Source organism: Somniosus microcephalus, chromosome 5 (genome assembly GCF_052327205.1).
Source record: "Somniosus microcephalus isolate GS21.2 chromosome 5, FLI_Smic_1.0, whole genome shotgun sequence".
NCBI classification, from domain to species: domain Eukaryota; kingdom Metazoa; phylum Chordata; class Chondrichthyes; order Squaliformes; family Somniosidae; genus Somniosus; species Somniosus microcephalus.
This window is the reverse complement of record NC_140991.1, coordinates 263,156,936-263,178,636: the sequence shown is the minus strand read 5'-3', so window position 1 is coordinate 263,178,636 and position 21,701 is coordinate 263,156,936. Positions and strand designations below refer to the sequence as shown.

General features: G+C 45.2%; 1 protein-coding gene across 6 annotated transcripts in view; it reads left to right on the top strand.

Moving 5' to 3' along the window:
- kif13a (kinesin family member 13A) overlaps positions 1–21,701 on the top strand; it is a 346,616-nt gene that overhangs the window by 203,744 nt on the left and 121,171 nt on the right. For all 6 annotated transcript variants that reach the window (XR_015078504.1, XR_015078505.1, XM_085988906.1 and 3 more), the window contains exons 8-11: positions 2,107–2,241; positions 2,374–2,486; positions 4,268–4,379; positions 8,408–8,620. Coding sequence is in view for 4 of the 6 variants with exons in the window: in XM_085988906.1 (XP_085845032.1) it covers positions 2,107–2,241; positions 2,374–2,486; positions 4,268–4,379; positions 8,408–8,620 (573 nt within the window). In the remaining 2 variants the exon portion in view is untranslated. The remainder of the gene's footprint in view (positions 1–2,106; positions 2,242–2,373; positions 2,487–4,267; positions 4,380–8,407; positions 8,621–21,701) is intronic.

Genomic DNA, 21,701 nt, shown 5'->3' with positions numbered 1-21,701 from the left:
ATTGGCTCCCAGTCCGACAACACCTCAATTTTAAAATCCTAATCCTTGTTTTCAAATCCTTCCACGGCCTCAATTTTTAAAATTCTCTTCCTTGTGTTCAAATCCCTCCATGGCCTTTCTCTGTGACCTCCTTCAGCTCTACAGCCTTCTGAGATCTCTGTGCTCCTTACTGCATTACTGAAAGTTGGTAAATTGCCTGGTCCGTCCGGATGGAATGCATCCCAGGTTGCTGAAAGAAGCAAAGGTAGAAATAGCAGAGGCATTGGTCACAATCTTTCAATCCTCATTGGATACAGGAGTAGTGCCGGAGGACTGGAGGCTTGCTAATGTTATACCACTATTCAAGAAAAGGGAGTGGGATAAACTAGGAAACTACAGGCCAGTCCGCCTAATATCTGTGGTGGGGTAGTTATTGGAAACCATTATCAGGGACAAAATAAATTTTCATTTGGAAAGTTATGGGTTAATCAAAGAGAGCCAGCATGGATTTGTTGAAGGCAAATAGTGTCTGAGTAACTTGATTGAATTTTTTGATGAGGTAACAGAGAAGGTTGATCAAGGTAGTGCAGTAGATGTTGTGTATATGGACTCTTGGAAGGCATTCAACAAAGTGCCACACAGGAGGCTTGTTAAGATGGAAGCGCATGGAATTAAGGGGCAAGTGGCGGTATGGATAGTGACAGGAAGCAGAGGGTGGTGGTAGATGGATTTTTTTCAGATTGGGTGGTGGTTTGCAGTAGTGCTCCCCAAGGGTCAATTTTGGCTCCATTACTCCTTTTTAATTTTTATAAACAACCTAGACTCAGGTGTAGGGAGCAGCATTATAAAGTGTGCAGATGATGCGAAACTTGGCAATGTGGTGGATAGTTGTAGACTTCAGGATGGTGAACTGGGCAGAAGCATAGCAGATGGAGTTCGATGCAGAGAAGTGTGAAGTGATGCACTTTGGGAGAACTAATATGGAAAGACAGTACACTATAAATGGCATATTTTGAAAAGTGTAGATGAGCAGAGAGACCTTGGTGTCTATATATGCACAAATCTTTAAAGGTGGCAGAGCAAGTTGATGAGGTGGTTTAAAAAGCATATGGGTTTATAAATAGAAGCATAGAATATAAAAGCGAAGATATCATGCTAGAACTTTTTATAAATTACTGGTTAGGCCTCAGCTGGAGTATTGTGGACAATTCTGGGCACCACACTTCAGGAAAGATGTAAAGGCCTTAGAAAGGGTACAGAGGAGGTTTACCAGGATGTCACCACAGATAATAAACTTCAGTTATGAGGAGAGGTTGGAAAGGTTAGGACTGTTCTCCTTGGAACAAAGAAGATTAAGAGGTGACCTAATAGAGATTTTCAAGATGATGAGGGGTTTTGATAGAGTAGATAAAGGTTGTTCCCTCTGGCCGCTCCACCATTCATGGCTGTGCATTCAGCCATCTAGGCCCTAAACTCTGGATTTCTTTCCCTAAATATCTCCGCCTCTCTACCTCTCTCTCCTCCTTTAAGTTAGCCCTTAGAACCTACCCCTTGGACCGAGCTTTTGGTCACGTGTCCTAATATCTTTTTATGTGGCTTGTCTGATAATGCTCTGTAATAAAACGTCCCAAGATGCTTTACATTGAAGACGCTATATAAATTCAAGTTGTTGTTCAGTGAAATCCAGTGCCACAAGGAGAGACAGAAAAAAGCTGAATTGGCTTCAGCAGCGAGGCAAACAAAAATCCCAAACGGTAATTTCGAAGTTATTCCAGATTTAGAATGCAGATGTCCAGACAAACATGTCTGTTATGTAAAGGAAGATGCATCTCTTCCTCCATTCTGTGTGGGTTAGTGTTTGAGCTGCCATCAATTTATAAGGGTTAACTTAGTCTAATGATTTTGGGCAAACTGATCCTGTTTTTTTCCCAATCCAACACTTTTATTTTGATTGTTGCAACTTGCATTTACTTTATTTGGAACCCCCCTTGCCCCCATCCCCTTCCCGGGGGGGGGGGGAAAAATGATCCTTAATACTTTGAACGAAAATTTGCCAAACAGGCATGCTTGAATTGCAGACGATGTTGTGCTTAATAATCGTTTAATTTTATTTATGGTACATTGCAGGATATTGAATCCTTAATGTCCGAAGGAAACAAGTCGCGAACAGTTGCTGCCACCAACATGAATGAAGAAAGCAGCCGTTCTCATGCCGTGTTCAGCATTATTTTAACTCAGACACTTTACGATCTCCAAAGTAGTGTAAGTGTATGTCCATTTCCTGTGACATGAGGAACTGTGTAGACTGACGTGACTGCTAGGATGCTCCACAATTATTTCCCATTTGTATTTGTTGCAGGTTTATTGCTACTTTTTGTACTTCATTTATTTTAGACTTCCGGAGAGAAAGTGAGTAAGCTGAGCCTTGTGGATCTGGCTGGGAGTGAGAGGGTTTCCAAGACTGGAGCTGCAGGGGAACGTTTGAAGGAGGGCAGTAACATTAACAAGTGAGATTTTTTTTTTTTAAAGTGTAATTTAAGTACAGATAAACGAGAGTAATTTTCTAATGAAAATTATGTGACTTCAAGCAAGGTGAGGGTCCTCAAAACCAATCAGTATGTAAATTTTCAAACTACTGCTTGTCAATTTAGACTATCAGTTTGCCTCAATTGCACATTCGCTATGTTGGAAGTTTGTGTGCTCCAGCCCACTCCAGAATTTGACCACATAATCTAGGCTGACATTTGAGTGCTGCTTTGTCAGTGGTGCCTTCTTTTGGATACAACATTAAATTGAGGCCCTGTCGCTTTTACAGATTGGATATAACTGATCCCATGGCACTTTTTGAAGAAGAGCAGGAAATTCTCCTGTTGTTTCATCCAACATTTCTTCCTCAACCAACATCACAAAAACAGATTAATCCCCCATTCATTCATTAGCTGTTTGTAGGACTTTGCCATGCACAAATTGGCTGCCACGTTCTCCCACACAACAAAAGTGACTGCACATCAAAAGTAATGTGTTAGTTAAATGGAATTTCTTTCACTTCTTGGCATGGAGATCCATATTCAAAGCGGAGTCTTATAAGTTGCTCCAAGGAGGCAGCTGTTGAATTCAAATTACTGCCTTCACGACAGCACCAATTATGATGGCAGTTTTGTTCCACGATAAAAACTGTTCCAGGATGATTTCTTGTGATAGGTACAGGTCCCATATCCTTTTTATCCATGAGGTATCACATTAGTACTTGCTTGATGAAGATGATAGGCCTCTTTATTTAAATTGGAATTGAGTTGATCCAAAGAACCTGTTCATGTGATTTTTTAAAAATCAGACAAGAAGCTATACTGTGTACTATGTGTGAAGCCGTCAAGAGTTCCCTCTTGTGTTAACCATAAAAATGCACCCTAATCGCATTGACAGATCAGCTAAGGTAGCAGAGTAAAACTTTTTCATGTAGCATGGGGAAAAATTTTAGCAACAGAATTACATGGAGAAAATGTCTGGAAAACTGCGATCTCTCAATGTTAGATTGTGATTCCTTTCTATCAATGTACTCTTTAGATTGCTCATCCTGTCTGAACAAGTTACCTTTTCTACATTATTAGTTTAATTTAGTTTCCCACCCCACCTTCTCCTCACAACTGCACACACTCATCCTGTAAATTTGGGCTAAAACTATAAAATGGTTTCAAGATTAATACCGGGCTTGCTGTTGTATTACCATATAAGATCATGATTTTCTGGAACAACAGACTTTGGATTCAAGGTAAATGAGTGCTTTCATTGAATAAATAAAGACTATTTCATCTCTTTGGGAAACAGTGATGAAGGGTCATAATTTAAAATTGTCACTAAGAGAATAAGGGGAGAGACTAGTAAAGATATCCTCATGCAGAGAGTTGTTAGAACATGGAATGCTTTGCCACAGAGTGTAGTTGAGGCAGAGACTGTTGCCTCTTTTAATTGGATACACAGATTATTAGTCTGTACAGCAGATTCCTCACAGCACAATATTAAAAAAAGGACATTAGTGTTGCATTGTGGTGATAAAACATACATTGCCTTGACTTTTCTCCACTCTCTAAATACTATATAGTATTAGAGGTGCCCATTTTAGAGCACTTTATTGCCTAATATTAGACATAAGATTTTGGGCTCATTTCATGGTAAATGCGGCTTACCAAGTAAAAACCCATGCAGATTTTTCTTGACTTGTCAAGTTTCCTTTATATTTAAGATGATTAAGTGTCTCACATTGGTAAGTTTTGTTCTGTTTTCTTCTCAGGTCCCTTACAACGCTAGGGTTGGTTATTTCTGCATTAGCTGACCAAGTGGCAGGAAAGGGCAAAAACAAGTTTGTGCCTTACAGAGACTCTGTACTCACCTGGCTTCTCAAGGTATTGATGTGAACAGATAGAATTCTTCACAGGAAATGTATATAGTTAAAAATGTAACTGCATATTGCGCGCCAACATCAAAAGCCACTCGATAAGAAAGGTGTCCTTTCACTTGTAGGAAATGGACTTGCATCCAACTCAGTCTGTTTGGAAGACTATCATCTTGTTCTTTGTGCAGTTTTAGATGTCTTACCTGAAATGAGTTTGGAACCCAAATCCTCCCAATCATGGGCTCACAGCAAAACTGCTGATCATTTGGCACTGATTAGTACAAAATTGGCAGGCTCCTTCAGAGAGGTCTTATGGATGGCTGTTGTGGGAAATGGATAGCATTTCCCTGGTGCAGTTGAGGTGTTTTGAGGTTAGTGTTTAATGTACAATTTTGGTTAAGAGTAAAGGGAGCTTTACTCTGGACCTGCAGTGCTGCACCAGATTCTGCCACTTTGTGGCAAAAGTGTTTTATACTCCCGCACTGACCATCCTCACTTTTGAATGCCAAAAAAATGACCAGAAAATACAAATTTGAAGAACAATACTGAATTTCAAGCAGCAGCAATGGTGCAACAAACTGAGACTATTATTAAACATGATGTATTGTGACTTTAGGCATTTGTGTGTTTTTCATAAATAAAGGCAGCTTGGTCGCTTTCCCATATCTGAGTCAGAGGGTGTTGGTTCAAGCTTCATTCCAAGACTCCAGTATATAATCCGGCCTTTCATTCCACTGCAGTACTGAGGGTGTACTGAATTGTCAGAGATGCCACCCTTTGGACCAAATGTTATGCTGAAGGCTCCTTTGCCTGTACATTGAAGATTTCATGGCATGGTTTGAAGAGGAGCTGGGAGCCCCTCCCTCAATCAAAACCATCAAAAACGCAGTGCTGTTTGTGGGTTATCTTGGTGTGTGTAAAATGGCTGTTTACCTATATAATGACAACCACTGCACTTCAAAATGATTCATTGTGTGTGAAGCACTTTGAGACATTTGAGAGCAGATGCTATAATAAATGCAAAACCTTTCTATTTATGAATTTGATTTACAGTGAAACTTAAAAAAAAAACATGTGTTGGAATTTGGGCTGCTTTATACATTTTTGAATGGGTTCTATGGGTTCTTCCCCTTTTTAAAAAAAAAACCAACCCTGGAACAGATTTATCCTCCTGCCAAAGATATAGATTCCTCTCTTTAAAAAAATCTATGGCACTGAACACATTTACCTCATAAAATATTCAGACATATCTAATGGTAAAGACATGTCTAATGGTAACAAGACTGTGACAGAAGATCTGGTTGACTTTATTTACAACTAGTGTTTATCTGCGTTATAACACTTGTTAAAGAAACATATATGTATTATAAAACTGCTTCCACAACCAAATTTCATCTCTTGAGTTAAATACCCTTTAGCCTACTTTTTTAATATAAATTATACATATTCCATGAAAGGGAGCTCCACAGCCCTGAGCAAATTGACAATGTCTGAGAGTTGCCACACATCAACTAGTATTGCTACTTTGCCTGCATAGGCAGAACTAAGACTAGTTTAAAAAATAAAAAAAAATTCTTTCTCAGCACTTCTTCAGAACCTACATTAGTTTTGTGGATGTGTTTTCTTTCAACCAATAACAAAACTGGGATGAGAGGAAGTTCCTTGCAGCTTCCAATCATCCAGCAATTTAAAGGCAATAGAAATACTCACTGACTCAACCTGGTAATTTCACCTCAGCATGTCCATGTTCTTTACATGGTCATTTGCTAGGATTGAAGTGAGAACCTTCTTCTATATCTTTTAAGAGGAACTAAGAATAACCTGTTACATAAATGCTTCTTTTGTCCACTTTAAGCCAGCTACCTTCAATTTTGAATTACTGGATTTGTCTTAAAAGTATATTAGGCTTATTCGAATATATAATAGTACATTCTCGTACTGTTTTGGCTTGTAGTTCCAAGTGCATTACTCACTGGATCTGTTGAGTTACTATAAGCTTATTGACCAGAGCAAAGCTTTATAAAGAAAACACAAACTGATACAGATCAGTACTCTGGAAGGTGTGAGATGTTCCTAATAAAATTGCTTCTGCTTTGAATGTTGATTTTTTTCAGGCATGTTGACTATATTTGCATTGGTCTCTGAAGCAGAGACATAAAAGTCTGCTTTTATATGTTCCGTAGCTACAGGTACAAATTGGCCTTGGCAGTGTGTTGGAATAGAGGTGCATCGGATTCTCACTGCTAGCCAGTAAAACCAGGTTAATGCTGGCATGCATCCGTTGATGGGTTTTGATTTCTGTATCAATCCCTGTAGTTAGTGTATAATTCAAGAGCATATCTTCTGCCAAGTTGCTCTGAATGCAGTCCACAGCTCATTCACTACCATGAACTCAGCAATGTCGGTAGGACACTAATGAAGTACTGCCTTCTGTGGTGGCAGGGCCGATGCATGTGTCACAACTAGTAAGTGGGCTGCATATGATTAAATTGTTTTTGAATCAGGCAGAATCATCATCAGACACCACACCCAACTCCCAACCTATTTTGTACTTCTTGGGGTCATCAAATTATACTATTTCTACCTCCTTCAATTCTGTCAGGCCTCACTGTTCTTCCGTTCTATTTCTGTCTCACTTTCCTGTTTTATTTATGTCTCCTCTTTCCTCCATTTCTATCTCAAGCTCCCCCCTCTCCTTCACTTCTGTCTCTCTCCATCACTCTTCTTTGTCTCTCCAGCTCTCTTACCTCCTTCACTTTTGTCTTTCTCTATTCCTGTTTTCCCCTCTCACTCTGTGTCTCCCTCCCTGCTCCATTACTACTTTCCCCTCTCATTACTTTTTCCTTCCTCTTTCTCATTCTTTTGTTTTTACCTCACTTTCCTGAGACAGGTAGTGACACTACTTCTCACAGTGAGAACACCGTGGTCTGACAGCCACCATTTTGCTCATCAGCACTCCTCTTCCTTTCTGGTTGAGGTCTTCATCAGTAGTCAATGATACAGTGCCCAACTGGAGGGGGAGAGCAGGAGGAGGATGTGAGCCCATTACATTCGTACTGTAAGAGGCAGCAGCATTATCTGTCTGTCTGATTCCTCCTTGGAAGATCATGTGTTTCTTCCGGCAAGTTTTTCAGTGCAATTTTCTTCAAACTGGGAGATGTTTCTCAGCCATTTAAAGTTGGATAGCCGATCCAGCCCAGAGGCTAGGGATTGGACTCTTCTCAAAGAGCAGTGTCCAGGCAGATGGTGTAATTTGTCAATGAAGCGGTCCAGAGCTTATTTTACTAGCAAAGCCATTTTTTTATTTAGCCCAGCTGTAAATGGATCAGCTTAAAGAGAGCAAAAATTGTGTTTTTTTCAGGAAGTAAGGCAATGTAGAGAATAGGCCACTCTCATTTTATATGTTTGTAAGTATGCCTGTGAATTCACCAGATTCTATCTCACTATTTGAGGAAGAGCAGTGAATTTTCCTGAGGCCCGTAGCAAAATTTCTCCTTCCATCTGCACCACCAAAAACGGGTCATCTATTCATTCATTCATTTGCTGTTTGAGGGACCTTGCTGTGTACAGATTGGCTGTTGCACTGGTCTACACAACAGTAACTGCACTTCAAAAGTAGTCCATTGGTTGCAAAGTGCGTTGGGACATCCTCAGGATGTGATGAGGTGTTACATAAATGCAAGTTTTTTAAATGAATAAATCACATGAAGAGTTAAAGGATCTATGTTTCGTGTTGCAATTAGCACAGTGAAATCTTACCGTATAACTGTTTAAAAACAGTTTCGTATTTGGGTTTTCTGGCTCATTGAAATATTGTACCTAATAGCAAAACATCAATAAAATTATGTTCATAAATATGAAAATATACATTGTTATTTTTAAAAGCATTTTGGAAGCGAGCAAATCATTTGCTAGTACTGCATGCCTCTGTCATTCATAGTGATATATATTCATCATTCACAGGCTACAGAAGTACCTCTGTCACAAGCAAAGGGTAGATTGTGAGTTTGACATTGAATCTTGACATTTCTGAACTAGGACAACTTGGGAGGAAACAGTAAAACTGCCATGATAGCAACAATTAGTCCAGCCGGGGACAACTATGAAGAAACCCTTTCCACACTGAGATACGCTGACCGGGCAAAGCGCATCGTAAACCACGCTGTGGTGAATGAAGATCCGAATGCCAAGATCATTCGAGAGCTACGCGAAGAAGTGGAAAAGCTTAAGGAGCAACTAAATCAGGCTGAGGTAAGGAGGTGAAGGTAAATGAGCAGCACTGGAGAGGAACACAGTGTGTTAACATGATTTGTGTCCATAATATAAACTATGAATTCCTCTGAAGTTTGCTTCATTTAGAACTGCAAGCATAGTTTTAAATATTTATTGTATGTACTTTTAGCTTTCCAAGTCTTCACTTCTAACTTTGGTTTTCAACAAAAGTATTTTGCTTTCACTTGATAATTCTCCAGTATTTGTCATAATTTGATTCTGTATGTGATAAAAAAGGTTATTAATGAACACAGGCCTGCGCTGTCTCACTGCATTGTTATTACTTTCTGGAGCCAGTTTCCCTTCAGCACAGCTGGAGCCATTAATAAGGCCTCTGTGCATGCATTATGTAGGTGCCATTTCTGCCCTGAATCAGGTTCCTGATTTTCCAATTATCTCCTCACCTTTTCTGGCAAGACAGCTTCACTACGTGTAGTGTATTCCAAAAAGGACAGTTTAAAAAGTAGAACTAATCGCTTGAGAAAAATAGAATCACCTGTTACCAGGGAAGCAAAAACTTAAGTTGATTGCTGCCATCTTAACTTTGAAGGACACTCCACTCACTTTACACCAAGATTCCAGCATGTTTAGCTTAAAAACTCAAGACTGGATCTGTTTTAACTCTCAATAGCTTTAAACGACTGAATCCCTGGTGGGTCATCTGGGACTCAGCAGTTAGTACCTGAGCCATACAGTCTAGGAAAGGTCCCAAGTTTGATCCCTGGTCTGTGCTGATTTAACTGATCTGAGAGAGGCTGGCCAAATTGGTCACTATTGACCAAGATCCAGTGGTTCCCTAATACAAGCGTGTATATATATATATATATTGTAAGGTCCTCGGACTTGACACCAACTTGGTTGCAAATAATCTTCATTGAGTTCGACCAAGCCTTGATGTCTTAAGCAATAATCATAGAGAAATAAACAATATTACCAGCTTTTGCTCTGGATAGAGAACGTAACCTTGTTGATTTTTTTTTTTCTTCTCGTTTTTGTCTCTACGAATTGTGAAGGAAAACTTAAGATCTCCATAGGGCTCTAGTCACACACAGCCATCCCTTAAAAGGAGTTTTTTTAGTTTCCTTACTGATCTGTTGATCATTGTCTTGTTTGTGATATAGGCTACCCTCTTATCTGGGAAACCACTGACCCCTTCTTCAGCATTCCTTGCTAACAAAAGACCTCTCTTTGCTGACAAGGCTTTTTCTTGATAAATGTTATGCATACCCTGAATAATTTTGGGAATGAGCAACTTGGCCATTTTATTATTTCTAGCTACAGTACAAGTCTACAAGCTATTTATAAGTGAAAAGAAAACAAACCAAATCCTACATATATATGTATATAAGATAAGGGTATCTTATAATGTATGCACTTTGAGGGAGGACAGATTAAGGATTGGCTGTTATCCCATTCATAGTCGAATAGCCTCCCGTCCCAGTAACAGGTTAACCTCTTCAGATTCCATTAGTGAGCTATTCTGGCTGGTCAGTCACCAACAGTGCAGATCTGGCTGGTTCAGTTATTAGATTACGGAATCTACCACAGAGGATTGGCTTAAAATTGAACTTCCATTGCCAGGTAAATCAACTTGAAGCTGCTTTTGAATGCAAAGGGACTTTTAACCCTTACTAGGTGGCATCAAGTACCAGGAACTCCTCCAAAAGTGGCATGGTGAACAGCACCACAACATGTATGTGTGTGCGTTGCTACCATCCTCCTGACCACAACATGGATATACAACATACCCCATTAAATGGTAGTTCCACTAGTTGGAGGTACGGCATGTCAGCAGCAGCTGCTTGCCTCTGCAATCGTGGTAGAAACCAAGTGCTGGATATATTATTGCGAACTTTGCATTCATGTATTGCCTTCCGTTAACTGTTATCCCAAATCTCAGAACTTTCTTGTTGTCTGTGCCATGAGTGTCTGCTTTCAGCATGGTGGAAGGACCTAAACAGGACAACTTACATTGTGCCAGCTACCTTGATGTTCTAGACCTCCCAAGTCCAGTACTATGTATCAGTTACGTTCTAGTGCATTGAAGGCATGTGTACCTCAAACAGAATCCAATTCAGTCTTAGAACAACAGTTCCAAGGTGAGTTGGTGGTTATTGGTGCTGTTCTGCAAGACCATTGCTGTTCCTGCCCCCCTCCCTTTGCCTCAAGCAGGTTTTACGAATTTGGCATAGTAGCGCCTCACGGTTAGCTCGGTGATGCAGTGTAGAATCCACTGCTCCCATTGGTTTGATTCATTAAGGGCTTTGATCTGTGCAACGTACTCCACTAGCTTAACCAGCTTCCATGCAGATGGGTCAGACAAGTAAGTATAGTATTCTCTCCAGACTCTGAGGATGCCCTTATGGGTCTGTTGGAGAGTGCCAGACTTGTCGGTCAGCAGCACTAGACCAGAGGAACCCTTTTAACCATGACAGGTGACTGACTTCAACCAAAAGAAAAATGATTTGGCATAATTGCTGTGTAATTGCACACACTTGTGGATCACTGCAATCTGCTGATTCTTCTGCCTCGTAACCCTCCTGGACTAACAGCATTCTTCCTCATAATCCACCTGTGCAGCAGCTCTTGAATGATGTGAAGAAGTTGCCAAGTACTGCCTTGTACACCTTCTAGCTTTGTCTACCACCTCTGTTTTCCCTTGTAGTTACATTAAGAGAACCTGAATAGTGGATGAGTGGTTAGCAGGCTCTAGCTTTGGATTATTTATATGGCTTCAGCTGTTGAGGCACGTAAATCATTGGCCATGTTATCTTCTCTGAGTGCCACCCTATCGACAGTCACACAGGCCCAGTCCCAGACATTGTGGTCACCAATATCTCTTGTGACTCAGCGTTTTGGTCTGATCACTTGCAATATAGGAGCTGAAGTCCACTGACTTGACAACCGCCCTCTGTCAAGGCCAGCATCTTGTCCGGGACAGCTACGAGCTGCCCTTTTGGTCTGTGGTTTTGCAGCCCTTTGAACCAATGCAATTGAAAACGTGAGGGGATGCCAAGCTATTAACAACTGTATAAACCACTGATGTGGCAACTTCCCAAAGTAATACTGGTGCATTCAGGCTCTTAAGGAGCATGCTAAGAGATTTTGACCATGGTAACCACCAGTAGGAGCATCATCTTAACACTTAAAGCATTGATGGAGCTGAGAGAGAAGGGCACCAAGGGAGAAAATTGAACGAAGAGCTTAGGAACCAATAGGGTATGGGAGGGGGAGTCAGATAACATTCAAGCAAGTGATTTATACAGCTGAGACAGAGAAGAGATAGTTAATCCACAGGATGTCTGGTATCTGCCTCAAGACACTGGAAGATCTTGTGTTGTTTGAGAGGTGGTGGTAAAACTCTAGGCAGTCCAAGAAGTTCTTCTGCTTATTTTTGTGGATGGTCCAATACTTGGGCCACAGTGGTCAGCCTTTGGACTCCGAACACAATCCATAATGCTTGCCAAAAGAAAAAGAAATCACAATATGGAAAGAGTTAGGGAGTCCTGACGGCTTGCAGCACCACCAATGCTGAGTGTGCAGTTGGAACTCACTTTGACTGTTGATTATTGCTTTAAGCAACGCCTTGATTTTAAAATTCTCATCCCTGTTTTCAAATCCCTCCATGGTCTCGCCCCTCCCTATCTCTGTAAGCTCTTTCAGCTCCACAACCCTCCAAGATATCTGCACTCCTCCAATTCTGGCCTCTTGAACACCCCCAATTTTAATTGTTCCACCAGTGGCAGCCGTGCCTTAAGCTGCCAAGGCCCTAAGCTCTTGAATTCCGTCCCTAAACCTCTCCGCCTCTCTACCACTCTTTCCTCCTTTAAGATGTTCCTTAAAACCTACCTCTTTGACTAAGCTTTTGGTCATCTGCCCTAATATCTCTATGTGGCTTGATGTCAAATTTTGCTTGAACGCCCCTGTGAAGTGCCTTGGGAAGGTTTTACTATGTTAAAGGCACTATATAAATGCAAGTTTTTGTTCATTAAATCACTCTTTCAGCTTCTTGGGCTATGTGGAGCAGTCATTTCAGATGGTTTAGTCAAAGCTGCTTTGACTGGTTGCAGCTACTTCTCGCTACCCCTAACCTTCAGGAAAAGGCACTCAGTTGTTGTCGGCCTGTAAGCAGATCCCAGTCAGGGTGTCAGTGGTTGTGTCCCCTCTGAGTCTTTGCAACAGATTTCTTACCTGACTCTGGGAGAGTTCCTCGGAGAAGGCATTTTTTTGGAGGCTGAGTTGGGTCACGCATCAATATTGAAGTCAGGGCCTGCTTTGACTCCTTGTAATTAGTTCATTTGTTGCCTGTAATTTTCTGGGAAAGGCTTTAGCTTTGCTTGATTCTGTTTTATTTGGAGATTGAACAAACAAAGAATACTGAGTTACAATCCTTTTGTATGGTCTCTGTCTTGATTTTAGCATGTAATTCAATCTCCACATAGAGATCAGAGCTCATTCCTGACCTGTCCCTTGGGATTCATTCACACCCAGGGTACTTTGAGCTTCCTTTTTTTGTACACTGAATTCCTGATATCAATTATTCTCTCTGGCACTAGATTCTTTGATAGTGCTGTTACAATGAAGCTCAGTAGGGAGAGAATGGGGAGAATTCCAAATAATGTCAAACTCTCTTTTTTTTTAAACTGTCCTGTGTACCCTGCCCCTTCCTGTTAATTTGCATGTGTAGGTTGAACTACATTCAAACAATGAAAAGAGTCGTAGCTTTGGTAGACATTTTTTAATATTTTCTACCCAGGCCACACACTGCCTTCAGTTGAAAGTGAGGTTGACTGGCAGATGACCTGCTCCCAGGTCTCCACCAGTGCCCTAATAGTACAGGTAGACTACCCTTTATCCGCACTTCCGAAAACCGAAACCCTCTTAAAAACCGAAGGTTTTTTCGTTCAGCGTAAGTCCAGCGTAAGTCGTGCGCACGACCCCCCGCGGATCCCTGCCGGCCCCGACCCCCGCGGACCCCCGCCGGCCCCAACCCCCGCCGACCCCCCCGCCGACCCCGACCCCCGCCGACTTACGCTGAGCGTCAGCGTAAGTCGTGCGCACGACCCCCCCCCCCGACCGTAAGTCGTCGGGGTTGGCGGGGGTCCGCAGGGGGGTCGGGCGGGGCGGTCCGCGGGGGTCGGGGCCGGCGGGGGGGTCGGGGTCCGCGGGGGGTCGGCGGGGGTCGGGGCCGGCGGGGGTCGGCGGGGGGTCGTGCGCACGACCCCCCGCCGACCCACCTTCCAAAATCCGAAATTCTCCGAAAACCGAAACACGGCTGGTCCCGAGGTTTTCGGATAAAGGATAGTCTACCTGAACTGCCAACTGGATGTTAGGACTCGGGCAATAGTGCCCTAGAGGTGACTCTCCCTCGGAATTTCTCTGCCAACCTCCCTTCCAGAACGCTAACTGCCTTCTACTCACTGACTCTCCCAGCAGTACAGCTGAAATCAGTAACAGAAGTACGAGCCATCATATTGGTGCTGCCGTGTATTGCCAACACACAGGTCAAAACTCAAATGCCGTTTAACCATAAAGAAATGGTATATCTTAACTGTTAATTAAGATTCTGCTGTAAATGCATCCCTCCAAAGGGTACATTTTAAATATTCCTCCAGGTCAACTAAAATGACAATTGCTATAAGTTGACCATCATGTTTCCTGTTGCAGTCTGATGGCCAGTATATTAAACTGGGTGCTTGAACCCACTCACAGGGAAATTGGCAACATTGGTAAGATAGAGGGGCAACTTTACTGAACTGGCCGGGGGAAGGAAAGCTTTTTCTTTTTTACCCAGTTTCTTCCTCTTCCTCTTCATGTTGACTCTTTGCTGGAGTATGGTTCCATGAAAACCAGTTGCCCTCTGATATCTCTCACAGGTGACCATTCTTTGTGTGTGTTGACAGGCTGTTGAACTGCAGGGGGTGTCACTGTGAAGCCCAATCCTGTTCTTACCAGATGTGAACACATCTGCACTTCCAGCAGGGTTTGCTGGATGGTGACGAGGTGTGGAAATCCCAGCTGATCTTGCCCTCCCTAAACCAAACGGCACTGAGGCCATTTGTAGCACCGACTGCTTCTCGGGCTGAGCAAAGCTAACTCGGCAAAGACTAGGGATTGAACTTGGGACCCTCTCTTTTTACGGCTTAACTACTCTATTAATAATAAATATGTTACGGAAAATACTTTTATTGGGAGCAATGTGGGCGCATAATCTCAGCACCTGAACTTCCTGTTGGGTCTTATTAAAATAAAACAGGCATGTGCAGAGCACACAACTGTGCGCTTCAGGAAGAGAATAGGAAGTCTGGGCACTTTATTTTCGGCATGGTCAGGTGCACACGCCAGTAAAGCCATTGGGGAAGTTTAGGTGTTGTGCTATTCAGGAGCAAAGGAATAGCGCACATTTTTTCCTCTGCCTTGCACACATTTTTCCAATGCCATTTGGGAGCAGGGCAAACGAAAATCGGGCTAACAATTCCAAAGTCAGCAGTGCCAGTTTAGGTGCGAGGCTCCTTTAAATTGCCTGGTAATCTTTTTCTCTTAGGCCAATCTGTTCACTTACTGCCTGAGAGAGCACTTACATTTGAAATTACTTTTTTTTTTTAATACAACGTTTGTCTTTGGGTAATCAAAACAGAAGAGAGCTGGGGACAGCTTTTTTGGAGGATTATTAAAGTTTTTTTGCATCCCAAATAACCTGAATTAAAGTGCTGGCTATTCAGGAGCATCTGCCTGATTGATTGTGTTGTTTTTGCAAAAGATGTTGCAGTAAGATTCCAAATCTATGTGGCCAACAGCTGTTTACAAAACTCGAAAACCATCAGGTGTCCGAATGTGGTAAACCACTGTTATAACCTGTCTGTGTCTGTATGTGTATTCCACTAGGTACAGGTCTGGACATGCCTCGGCTGACTCCTCCCACTATTCCAGGTATATAAGTGACTACCTCCCAGTCCCTTAGTATTCTGGACGGGTCGACCACTCGAGACAAGACCTTCATTCTTTAGTTAATAAAAGCCTGATTGTTACTCGCTCAACCTCAGTCTTTTGAGTAATTGATGGCGCATCAATTTTATTAACTAAATTTTTTACAATGGAGAAGATCCTCACACCAGCATGCCTGGACCTGGACAGTCGGGAAGCGGACGCTTCCACTAAGTTTGCTCACTGGCTCACGTGCTTCGAGACATTCCTGACTGCCTCCACTGCAGTCGAAACGGATGCGGACAAACTGTTTGTCCTGTTCTCCAAGGTGAACCACCGAGTGTACTCAGTCATCCAGGACGCGATCTCGTACACAGCCGCCCTCCAGCTCCTCAAGACCCAGTACACGCGCCCTGTGAACGAAGTATACGCTAGGCACCTTCTGGGGAGTCGCAAGCAACAACCTGGGGAATCGACTGAGGAATACCTCCATGCACTGTCCGTGCTTGGCCGGGCCTGTGGGTGTAAGGCGGTAACGCCCACTAAGTACACGGAGGAACTGATCCGGGATGCCTTCGTAGCGGGCCACAGGTCCAACTACACCCGACAGCGACTGCTGGAGCAGAGTGACCTCACCCTCGACAAAGCCTCCGACATCGCACTAACGCTGGACGCAGCCTTCCGGGGCATGGATGCCTACTCCTCTGCACCGTGGACGCCGCGGGGAACGACAACCTGGGACACGGTAGGACAGCCCCATAGCACCGTGCCACCCCAGCCACAGCCCAACAACGGCCCAACTACCGCAGCAGTGTCCCAAAGCCAGACAGCAGTATCCCAAGGCCAGAAATGCTACTTCTGTGGCCAGGCCAAACACCCCAGAGCGCGCTGCCCGGCGAAGAATGCGACCTGCTCGGGCTGCAGGAAAAAGGGACACTACGCCAGCGTCTGCAAGGCCAAAGCCACCCCGAACGCCAGCAGCGCCGCGTGTGGGCCGTGCGAGCCGCCATCTTCGGCCCCCAACAGCGACGCGTGTGGGCCGTGCGGGCCGTCATCTTGGGCCTCCCCAGCCATGTGCGAACCACCGCTGCAGCAGCCATCTTGGACGACTCCAGCCACATGGGAATCATGGACGCCGCCATCTTGGACACCAGCCGGGACGCAGCAGATCGCCAACCCCCCCCCCCCATCTGATACTCGCAGCGACACACCGACCCCTACACTGGCCTCTGTGACGCTGGACCAAACGAGACCGCACCAGCTAGCTCGGTCCAAAATGGACGTTAAGGTAAACGGCCATGCAATAAACTGCCTTTTTGACTCCGGGAGCACAGAGAGCTTCATCCACCCCGACACGGTGCGGCGTTGCTCTCTCCCAGTCCTGCCTGCGCACCAGCGGATTTCTATGGCCTCCGAGTCCCAGTCAGCGGACATTGGCGGCTACTGCGTGGTGACACTAGTAGTAGACGGGACTGTGTTCAATAATTTTAAACTCCTGGTCCTGCCCGACCTCTGCGCTGCCGTTCTACTGGGGTTGGATTTCCAGTGCCACCTCAAAAGCGTTACGATGGCGTACGGTGGCCCCCTCCCCCCACTCACAGTCCGCAGCCAGCAGCCTCCAAATTGCCCGCCGCGCACCAGATGCAACCTCTCCACACTCAAGAGTCCCACCCCCCCCACTGTTTGCTAACCTCACCCCCGACTGTAAGCCCATCGCCACAAAGAGCAGGCGATACAGTGCCGGGGACAGGGTTTTCATCAAAACCGAAGTGGAACGGCTCCTGAAGGAGGGGATTATTGAGGGCAGCTCCAGCCCCTGGCGAGCCCAGGTTGTAGTCGTTAAGACCGGCGAGAAACAACGCCTGGTCATCGACTACAGCCAAACAATAAACCGCTACACCCTGCTGGACGCCTACCCACTCCCCCGCATAGCTGACATGGTCAACCAGATCGCGCAGTACCGCGTCTTTTCGACCATTGACCTGAAATCAGCGTACCACCAGCTCCCCATCAGCCCTGAAGACCGCCAGTATACTGCTTTTGAGGCAAACGGCCGCCTCTATCACTTCCTTAGGGTTCCCTTCGGCGTTACTAACAGGGTCTCCGCCTTCCAAAGGGAGATGGACCGGATGGTCGATCAAAACGAGCTGCAGGCCACTTTCCCTTACCTAGATAATGTGACCATCTGCGGCCATGACTTGCAGGACCATGACGCAAACCTCGAGAAATTCCTCCGCACCGCCCAACTCCTGAACCTGACATATAACAAGGAGAAGTGCATATTCCGCACAGACCGCCTCGCCATCCTTGGCTGTGTTGTGGAACACGGGGTCATCGGTCCCGACCCGGACCGGATGCGTCCCCTTATGGAACTCCCACTGCCTAAAAGCTCTGAAGAGGTGCCTAGGGTTTTTTTCCTACTACGCTCAGTGGGTCCCCTACTATTCAGACAAAGCCCGTCCGCTGATCAAGTCCACCTCTTTTCCCGTGACGGCAGAGGCCCGCTTAGCCTTCCACCGTATCAAGGAAGACATTGCCAAAGCCACCATGCATGCAGTGGACGAATCCATCCCCTTCCGGGTGGAAAGCGATGCGTCCGACTTCGCTCTGGCCGCCACCCTTAATCAGGCGGGGAGACCTGTGGCATTCTTCTCACGAACCCTCCAGGGCCCGGAGACCAGACACTCCGCGGTCGAGAAGGAGGCCCAGGCTATCGTGGAGGCTGTGCGTCATTGGAGGCACTACCTGGCCGGAAAACGATTTACCCTGCTCACTGACCAGCGTTCAGTTGCTTTCATGTTCAACAACAAGCAGAGGGGCAAAATCAAAAATGACAAGATCTTGAGGTGGAGAATCGAACTTTCCACCTACAATTACGAGATCTTGTACCGGCCTGGGAAGCTCAATGAACCCCCAGATGCCCTATCGCGTGGCACCTGCGCCAGCGCGCAGATCGATAGGCTGAGGGCCCTCCACAATGACCTCTGCCACCCGGGGGTCACCAGGTTCTTCCACTTCATCAAGGCCCGCAACCTGCCTTACTCCATCGAGGAGGTCAGGACCATGACCAAGAACTGCCAAGTCTGCGCTGAGTGCAAACCGCACTTTTATAGACCAGACAGAGCCCACCTGATAAAAGCCACTCGCCCTTTCGAACGCCTGAGCGTCGATTTCAAAGGGCCTCTCCCCTCCTCCGACCGCAATGTGTACTTCCTCAACATCATTGACGAGTACTCCCGGTTCCCGTTCGCTATCCCCTGCCCGGACATGACCAGTGCCACGGTCATTAAATCTCTGAACAGCCTCTTCACCCTGTTCGGTTTCCCCAGCTATATCCATAGCGACCGGGGCTCATCGTTTATGAGCGACGAACTCCGCCAGTACCTGCTCGCTAGGGGTATAGCCACAAGCAGGACCACCAGTTACAACCCCCGGGGGAACGGACAGGTGGAAAGAGAGAATGCAACAGTTTGGAAGGCCGCCCTACTAGCCTTAAAGTCTAGGGGCCTTCCGACCTCCCGCTGGCAGGAGGTGCTCCCCGATGCGCTCCACTCGATTCGGTCACTGCTCTGCACTGCCACCAATGCCACCCCTCACGAGAAAATGTTTGTCTTCCCAAGGAAGTCCACATCGGGGACATCGTTACCGCCATGGCTGACGTCCCCAGGGCCGGTACTACTGAGAAGACACGTGAGGGCCAATAAAACGGACCCCCTGGTCGAGAGGGTCGACCTCCTCCACGCCAACCCCCAGTACGCTTACATTGCGTACCCGGACGGGCGGGAGGACACAGTCTCCATACGAGACCTCGCACCCTCGGGGACCGCTGTAACCCACTACCCATTACCCCCCCCCCCCGCCACGACCCGATATCCAACCCCAGCAGTCGGCTCGCCTCGGACCATCACCCACGAGGACTACACTCCAGGGCCCCAGCCTACACGGGACGCGACGCCGGAAGCTCCACCACCCCTGCCGTCGCCACGTCGATCACAGCGGCAGACAAGACCTCCGGAGAGACTCCAATACACGAACTTTTAAATACACTTCACCCCGCCGGACTCATTTTTAAACAAGGGGTGAATGTGGTAAACCACTGTTATAACCTGTCTGTGTATTCCACTAGGTACAGGTCTGGACATGCCTCGGCTGACTCCTCCCACTATTCCAGGTATATAAGTGACTACCTCCCAGTCCCTTAGTATTCTGGACGGGTCGACCACTCGAGACAAGACCTTCATTCTTTAGTTAATAAAAGCCTGATTGTTACTCGCTCAACCTCAGTCTTTTGAGTAATTGATGGCGCATCAATGTTGCAGTAAGATTCCAAATCTATGTGGCCAACAGCTGTTTACAAAACTCGAAAACCATCAGGTGTCCGAATGTCAACTTCTGTAACTCTATTCAACACAAGCTCCTTACTGTTAATACATTTTTCAGCAATTAAATTTTTATAGCAAAACTCATCTTAAATGCAGCACGTTAAATGTCTCATCCATGCAATATGAGAGCGGTTTAAGATTCTGAACCATCTCACGTTATTTACATTTTACTGTGCTTTGGCGGAATATTTAGGAAAATAAACAGAAACCTTTAGAAACTCCATGTAAGTGCTCTAAAAACACATTTTATGCAACCCCCCTCTCCCTCCACAATCCCCAAACAATGCACAGATAGGAGCAGCACTGCAAGGACCAGGCTGTATTCACCAGATTTCAGCAATGTGCTCCTACAATCCAAGGACCTGAGATTCAGTCTGATCCATGGACACTGGCAGGACAGATCTCTGAGGGTGCGAGAGTACTGGTAGGACCCATGACTATTTTAAAGAGCGATTCTGCCCATAGATACCCCTCACTGATCAACTTTTCATTTTAGAAAGTTTTACGGACTGTTTCCGAAATTAAGCCTTTACATAGAAACATAGAAGATAGGAGCAGGAGTAGGCCATTCAATGAGATCATGGCTGATCATCCAAATTCAGTACCCTGTTCCTGCCTTCTCTCCATATCCCTTGATCCCTTTAACCTCAAGAAATATATCTAACTCCTTCTTGAATATAATTAATGAATTGGCCTCTACTGCCTTCTGTGGTAAAGAATTCCACAGGTTCACCACTCTCTGGGTGAAGAAATTCCTCCTCATCTCTGTCCTAAATGGCTTACCCCTTATCCTTAGACTGTGACCCCTGGTTCTGGACTCCCCGACCATCGGGAACATCCTTCCTGCATCTAGTCTGTCTAGTCCTGTTAGAATTTTTAAAGTTTCAATGAGATCCCCTCTCATTCTTCTAAACTCCAGCGAGTATAAGCCCATTTGACCCAATCTCTCCTCGTACGTTATTCCTGCCATCCCAGGTATCAGCCTGGTGAATCTTCGCTGCACTCCTTCCATGGCAAGAACATCCTTCCTCAGGTAAGGCGACCAAAACTGCACACAATACTCAAGGTGTGGTCTCACCAAGGCCCTGTACAACTGCAGCAAGACATCCTTGTTCCTGTACTCAAACCCTCTCGCTACGAAGGCCAACATACCATTTGCCTTCTTAACCGCCTGCTGCACCTGCATGCTTACCTTCAGCGACTGGTGCACAAGGACACCCAGGTCTCGTTGCACTTCCCCTTCTCCCAATCTATTGCCATTCAGATAATAATCTGCCTTCCTGTTTTTGACACCAAAGTGGATAACCTCGCATTTATCCACGTTATATTGCATCTGCCATGCTTCTGCCCAATCACCCAACGTGTCCAAATCATACTAGAGTTTCTCGGCATCCTCCTCACAGCACACACGCCCACCCAGCTTTGTGTCGTCTGCAAACTTGGAGATATTACATCTAGTTCCCTCGTCTAGATCATTAATATATATTGTGAATAGCTGGGGTCCAAGGACCGATCCCTGCGGTACCGCACTAGTCACTGCCTGCCACTCAGAAAAAGACCCATTTATTCCAACTCTTTGCTTTCTGTCTGCCAACCAGTTCTCTATCCAAGTCAATACCTTGCCCCCAATCCCATGTGCCTTAACTTTACACGCTAATCTCTTATGCGGGACCTTATCGAAAGCCTTTTGAAAGTCAAAATACACCACGTCCACTGGTTCTCCCTTACCTATTTTACCAGTTACATCCTCAAAA